The sequence below is a fragment of the Candoia aspera genome, chromosome 4 (genome assembly GCF_035149785.1).
Source record: "Candoia aspera isolate rCanAsp1 chromosome 4, rCanAsp1.hap2, whole genome shotgun sequence".
NCBI lineage: Eukaryota > Metazoa > Chordata > Lepidosauria > Squamata > Boidae > Candoia > Candoia aspera.
The window spans coordinates 781,749-787,977 of NC_086156.1; the positions used below are offsets into that span (position 1 = coordinate 781,749).

General features: G+C 63.4%; 1 protein-coding gene across 1 annotated transcript; it reads right to left on the reverse strand.

Annotated features, from left to right (window-relative positions):
* Window positions 1–1,157: 1,157 nt before the first annotated feature.
* Window positions 1,158–4,831, reverse strand: LOC134497543 (zinc finger and SCAN domain-containing protein 2-like). Its single transcript, XM_063303246.1, has 2 exons — window positions 4,720–4,831; window positions 1,158–2,545 (listed from the first exon to the last, which is right to left on the reverse strand). Exon 2 carries the CDS (start codon window positions 2,529–2,531, stop codon window positions 1,656–1,658), a length of 876 nt encoding a protein of 291 aa, XP_063159316.1. The 5' UTR covers window positions 2,532–2,545; window positions 4,720–4,831; the 3' UTR covers window positions 1,158–1,655.
* Between the last annotated feature and the right edge of the window lie 1,398 nt (window positions 4,832–6,229).

Sequence of the window (6,229 nt, forward strand, 5' to 3'; positions counted from 1 at the left end):
TTGGCAGCTTCCTGCTGAAATTCCGCAGTGCAATTTCTCAGGGCCACAGAAATGGGGGGGGGGGGTGAGCTGCCCAGCCCTTGTCCAGCATCAGCCCCACCCCAGGTCTTCTCTTACCCCTCAGTGAGAACTTTCCGTACCGCAGCTGCGCACCACAGACAGACCCGTCTGCAAGGCGGACCCCTCCCCCCCAATCAGGATTTCCCACCACTGGGGTCCCCGGGTGCTCAAACACCCCCCTTTGCGTGCCAGGAAGTGGCACATCATCTTGGCACTTCAATCTCACCTCGTGGGCATCGATGGGAAAAGCAGCCAGGACGGGGTGGGGTGGGGGGCTGGGGGGCTCTGCTCCCACCGGGTCAGAAAACTGGGGGAGAAGCAGCAACCCAGCTCTGCCTTTGGGCGACCGTCACCCACCAGGCCCAGCTCAGCCAGGCGCGCTTAAAAGCCCCTGAAAGAGGCTGCTGAACGCGGCAACAGGCAATTTTAAGTTTTGCAACAGAGAAACGGAAGGGACAGACAAGCCCACAAAGCGGTGGAGACGGGCCGAGGCCAGGAGGGAAAAGCAGAGGCCGGGCTGGACAGCAGAGGGAGGCCGACAGGGGCAGGGAGGCCTCTCCCACAGGCAGGACACGCGAGGGCCGGGCTCTCGGGTGCAGCTCCTCGGTCCTGGCAAGAGCTTCCCTCCCACCCAAGGTTCTTCCCCGTTTCCAGGGCCGCTGATCTTCAGAGACAACCCGCCGGATCCAAGCTGCCCCCCCCCCCCCGCCTTCAGGGCAGCGCACCAGCAATGCGTCGAGGGCAGCTGGGGAGGAAACCTCTCAGTGAGCGGCCCAGCTCCTGCACGGCTCTCTCTCCTCCAAGAGGGCTTCCTGCACAGCTACCACCGCATTCCTCAGCAGATTCCTGGGGATCGTGTGATTTGGTTGCCCAAAGATGCCGGGCTGCTCCGCCCTTCTCCGGGATGCAGCTGCCAACTGAAGCGTTCTACGGTCAGCGGCACATCGCAAGCCCCTCGGCTCGCGCAAAGCCTGGTGGGCCCAAGCCTGCAGGAAACGACAGGGGAGCGGCTTCCGAGGAGGTCAGCCGCCGTAAAGCTCTGGGGCGGCTGGCCCAACAGCTGCCCCACTCCCCCTTCTCTGGGCCCTGGTGTCTTTGGCCCAGCTCTGGCCCCGCTCCCCCTCGCCAGGATGGCAGCCAGGCAGGCGGCACAATTCCGCGGCTGCCGGTGCTCTGCAGAACTGGGAGAAAGGACCACGCTTTCAATCAGAAAGGGGAAAAACCGGAACACAAAATGACAGGACTTGCTCCAGGACCAAAGGGAGGGTGGATAAATTGCCTGAAAAGGAGGGAGAGCGTACAGAGCGGGAGAAAACCATACATGGAAAGCACCCTGCATCTTCCAGCTTCGTTTCAGTTTGAGGTTGCGATCCGTGGAAAGGTGGAGGACCTGAAGGGATCTTTTCCGGCACGTTCCTCCGGCAACAGATTGCACAGACCGTGGAACCCAAGTTTGGGGGGGCTCCATGTTCTCCCTGGTGGCTGGGTCCCGGCCCCTCGCAAGCCCGCTGCCCTGCACCCACGCTGCCGGCCTCCTGCTCCAATCGCCTCCCCTTCTTGGCGCTCTGCCCCCTGGCACATCCTCTCACCCGGCTTCAGCTGAGGGTGTCCTGCTCCGGGTGGCTCCTCCGATGGGCAGCCAGGTTGCCCCTCTGAGAAAAGTTCTTCCCACATGTCAGGCACCGGAAGGGGGGCTCTCCTGCGCGGAGCCTCCGCTTTGGGCCCTTTGGGGCCTCCTCCCGCCCAAAGCCCCGCTGGCCCTCCTCCTTGGCTCGCCGGGTCCTCTGAGGGCTGGAGAGGCCACTTCTGCCCCCCAAGGGCTCCCCAGACCCCCGGCAGGCAAAAGCAGCTCTGTTCTGGGGGGGCTTCTCCTGGGGCTTGACCCGCAGCGGCCTCTGCGCCAAACCCGGCTCGCCCTCACCGCCCGGGATGTGTGCCTGCTGGCCCTCGGGGCCCCCCGGCCCCCGCTCCGGCCCCCGCCCTCCGGCCGAGCCACAGTCCCTCTTCTGGTGGGCCAGGAGGAGGCGCTCCTCGCGGAAGCTCTTCCCACAGGCGGGGCAGGAGAAAGGCCGCCCAGCGGGGACACCGTGCACCCGCTGGTGAGTGAGGAGGTTCTGCTTGAGGCTGAAGCGCTTCCCGCAGATGCCGCAGCCAAAGGGCTTCTCGCCGGTGTGGATGCGCTGGTGGATGATGAGGTTGTGCTTGAGGCTGAAGCCCCGGCCGCACTCGGGGCACACGAACGCCCGCTCCCCGGCGTGCTGCTGCTTCTGGTGGCGCAGGAGGCCCAGCGGCTGGCCGAAGCTCTCCCCACACACGGCGCACCTGTGTTGCTCCTCTTCCACCTGGCTGTGGATGACCAGGCCGTTCTCATCCCCGGAGCTCTCCTCCCATGCTGGAAAAGGGAAGGGCTTCTCCCCCGGGGGGGAGCCCTGCAGGGGCCGCGCAGCTGGCTCCTGGTCGGCCCCCTCCATGGGGACACCCCTTTCTGCGGAGGAAGAAAGAACAGAGCTTCAAACAGAGCTGGGCGAGAGAAGCATCAAGGCACTCAAGGCGCAGAGACCACGGTTTGTTTGCTTATTTGCGCAGATAATTCACAGGGCTGCCCAACTCCAGCCCCACAACTCTGGGCAGCTTGCAAAAAAAAAAAAACAACCAACATAAAACTGCCACGCACAATAACCAGCTCTCTAACGTGGAACCCGCTTCACATATCTATCCTCTGCGGATGGCAACTTTCTCTTCCAGACCTTGTTGCTTGGGGAAATTAGCCCCTTTTCCCTGAAGGCCAGCAGGGTTGGGGGGGCAAACATTGGGGAGAGGTCACTCCAAGGGGCAGGCTTGCCCTCCGGGTCCCATCAGACGGCCCTGTTTCAAGGAGGGGACCCAAGGCAGGCCCACCCAATTAAATGGGGCAGATGTTCTTAAGGAGAGGCCCCGTGCCCAATAACCAGGCCCCGTGCCAAGCAGGGATTTAGAGGGAGTCACCCCGCACTTTGAATTGCTCCCAGAAGCCGACAGGGAGTCGGGCAGCCCATGGAGCAGCAGCATCTCGTGGGCGCACCGCACGGCAGGGCCAGAGGTGCAACCTCACCCAGCCAGAATGCCTAACATGCAGACAAGCCCCTGCAAGGCTGGGGAAAAGGCTTCACCAGACGCAGCTTGCCAAATCTCAATGGCTCGGCTGCAGCCTCCCGGCCAGCTCACCCCAGGGGTCAGAATGGGGCTGTGTAGCTCACCGGCCCAGCTTAGCCCCTGCCCTTCCCTCTCTTTCCAAGCCCAGCTTTTGCGGGGGGGGGGGGGGAGCCCAAGGAAGCTAAAATGGCATCTGGATTTGGGAAAGAGGGCACAGAACACACGGGGGCTGCCCAAACCCCAGCAAACTGTCGCGCAGCCTCTCTTTGCAACCGCAGCCCCAGGACTCCACAAGGCACATGTGTTTTGGGCGGCCATCCTGGAAGACCGACCCAGAAGCTTCAGAGCCCTCCAGGCAGCAAAGGAACCCTCCGTTAATTTGCATCGGCACCTTTGTGATTTTTTTTATTTCTTTATTTTCTATCCCACCTTTATTATAAATAAAAAATATTATTTTCTTTTTATCAATGACTCAAGGCAGGAACTTTTTTTTTTCCGGATTTCTATCACCGCCCATCTCCCCCCAAAAGGGGGACTCTGGGCAGTTTACAATAAAATCAGCAAATAAAACCATAAAAAATATAAATAAAATATACCTAATACTCCTTCCTCCTCCTGTTTTCCCAACAACCCTGTGAGGGGGGTTGGGCTGAGAGAGTGGCTGGCCCAAAGTCACCCAGCCGGCTTCCAGGGCTCAGGTAGGACTAGAACTCACCGTCTCCTGGGTTCTAGCCTGGACCCATAGCCACTCGGCCAAACTGGGGATTGTTTGCTGACTGTTGCTTTTGCTAGTGATACTGATGCTTTAGCAGGGATTTGATACGATCATTGTTGACTTTTAATTTATTTAGCATTTCTGCACTGTATCCTGTTGCAACTGGGGCACCACAAAAATCCCAGGAAATAGATACTTCAGGAATGCTGAGCAGGTCAGAGTCCAACTTGGCTGAGAGACCACCAGGAAATCCAGGGTTGTGGGAGAAGTTAGGAAAAAAAACACCTTGGAAGAAAGCCACGGGGGGCCACCTCCAGCTGGCTAACAAGAGACCTGCACGTCAGGCCTACAACGTCCCCAGGAGTTGAGCTTGTAGCAAGGCCTTCCTGCTAGTTCAGCACAGCATGGCTGATTTTTTTAATCGCACAACAACTTTACCTCTTAAAAAACCCTTTTCTGTCTGTTTTGAATGGACTGGCTTGGGGGGCAATGGCTGGCTTGAATGCCTGTGAAAGAGGAGGGATTTCCCTCTCCACCCCCAACCTGTTTTATATTCTTCCAACTCTTGCTGCATTCAAAGCTGACACTCTGAACTTTGGCAGACCAAGGCCCAGACCCCCAGAAGGAGGGTGCTGATTCCAAGCCCCCGTGAGCAGATCAGAAGCAGCCACATGACCCATATTCTGCTTCTTTGCTTGCAGGCCAGGGGCTTCCTTGGGCCAACAATCAAGCAGCGGTGCCTGGCCTGAGGAGGGCAACGAAGCCATGTGCAATCCAAGTCCGGTGGGCCCATGGCAGAACTTAGCACCCACCTTTTGGATCATGCAGGCTGCCAAAGCAAGTCCTTTGGTAGAGTGCCAGCCTCGGAGCACTCGCTGGGCAGCTGCCCAGGGAGCAGGGTGCAAGCTGCAGGCTGGCACTCCATCAGTGCAGGGAGGAGGGCTACCCCACCCGCCAGCAATTGCATCCGGGAGACGCAGGGATCGGCCTGGATCACAGCTGCCCCGTGCCTTCCTGGCGCTGCGGGTGTCGGCGCCAGGGCTGCTTCAGCGCCCGGCCTCGGCCTGCAATCGCACGGGCGCCCGATCCCAAGGCAGCCCAGCCACAAAGGAGGGAAGAGGCACGTGGAAGCCGCTCCCCGGCTCGCGCCCCACCTGCGCCCGTCCCAGGAACCGGGAGGCGCAGCCGAGCAGCGCTCCGGCTCCGGCTCGCCCGACCTGGCGGCTGGGCTCCTGCCCGCAGCCCTGCCCGAGGCCGGCGGCGGCCGCGCTGAGTCGGCGCCGAGCGGAGCTGCCCGGACTGGTTCCCCCGCGAGCCTCCCCCGCCCCGAGGGGCGATGACGTCACCTTATCGCAGCCTCACCTTGGCGAAGGAGGCTCCCGCCAAGAGGACTACGAGCCCCAGAATGCAACCGGCGCGCAGCCCTACCTGGGCGCTGCGGCGGGGCACTCTCGGGGCCGTAGTCTTGGCTGGAGGCGGCGGCGGAAGAGCCCTCCCTCCTGCCGCGGAGGGCGCCCGCTGCTCCCCGACGCCCCTCGGCCCAACGGCAGACCCGCGCAGGCGGCGGGGAGGGGGGAGGGATTCAAGTACCCGCAGCCGTGTTGCCATAAGCTGCCCCCCCATTTCCCTCCCCCGGCTCCAGAAAGGACCGCGGCGGGAGGGCGAGGGATGCAGCCAAGGTCACCTCGGCCACCCAGTGGCAGAGCCTCCCGCGGGCTCCTCGGAAGCCCCGGGAAAGGCGGGAGGGGGCCGTGGCGCCTCCGTCCGCAACGCGGCGGACCACGTGCGCCCAACGGGGCCCCAGGCCCGAAGGTCGGCGAGGCCCGCGGCGGCCCCTCCGGACGGACCCCGAGGGAAACGCGCCGCTGCTACTGACCTGGCGCCGTCGCCGCCGCCGCCGGCTCGCCCGCGCCCCGGCCCAGCAGCCGCCCCGCGCGAGGCTTGCTGCACTGCATCCCGGCCCGCGCGGCGCCGCTTCCTGCAGCAGCAGTGGGAGGAGGAGGAGGAGGAGGAGAAGCGCCGCCGCGCTCCGCGCCGCCTGCCTCCCCCCGCCGCTTCCTGCGCGCGAGCGTCGCCCTCCCCACGCAAAGGAGGCCGGGCCGGCGGGCAGCCTCGCGCGGGCGCGGGAGAGCGGCTCGACCGGCAGCCGGGGGAGGGCCCTGCTGCTGGGGCGGGGCGGGGCGGGGCGGGGCCAGCCGGGTCCTCCAGCGGCGGGATGGAAGCCCCCGGCCGAGCGGGGCCCCCCTCCCTCTCCCTCCGGCTCCCGTTCCCCGCAACCGGCAGGAGGCGCTGCATCTCGTGGCGACCAGTTCCGCAGGTCCT

Excerpts from the sequence above, each read along its gene's own strand:
- LOC134497543 (XM_063303246.1), bottom strand. The coding sequence starts at position 2,531 with ATGGAGGGGGCCGACCAGGAGCCAGCTGCGCGGCCCCTGCAGGGCTCC.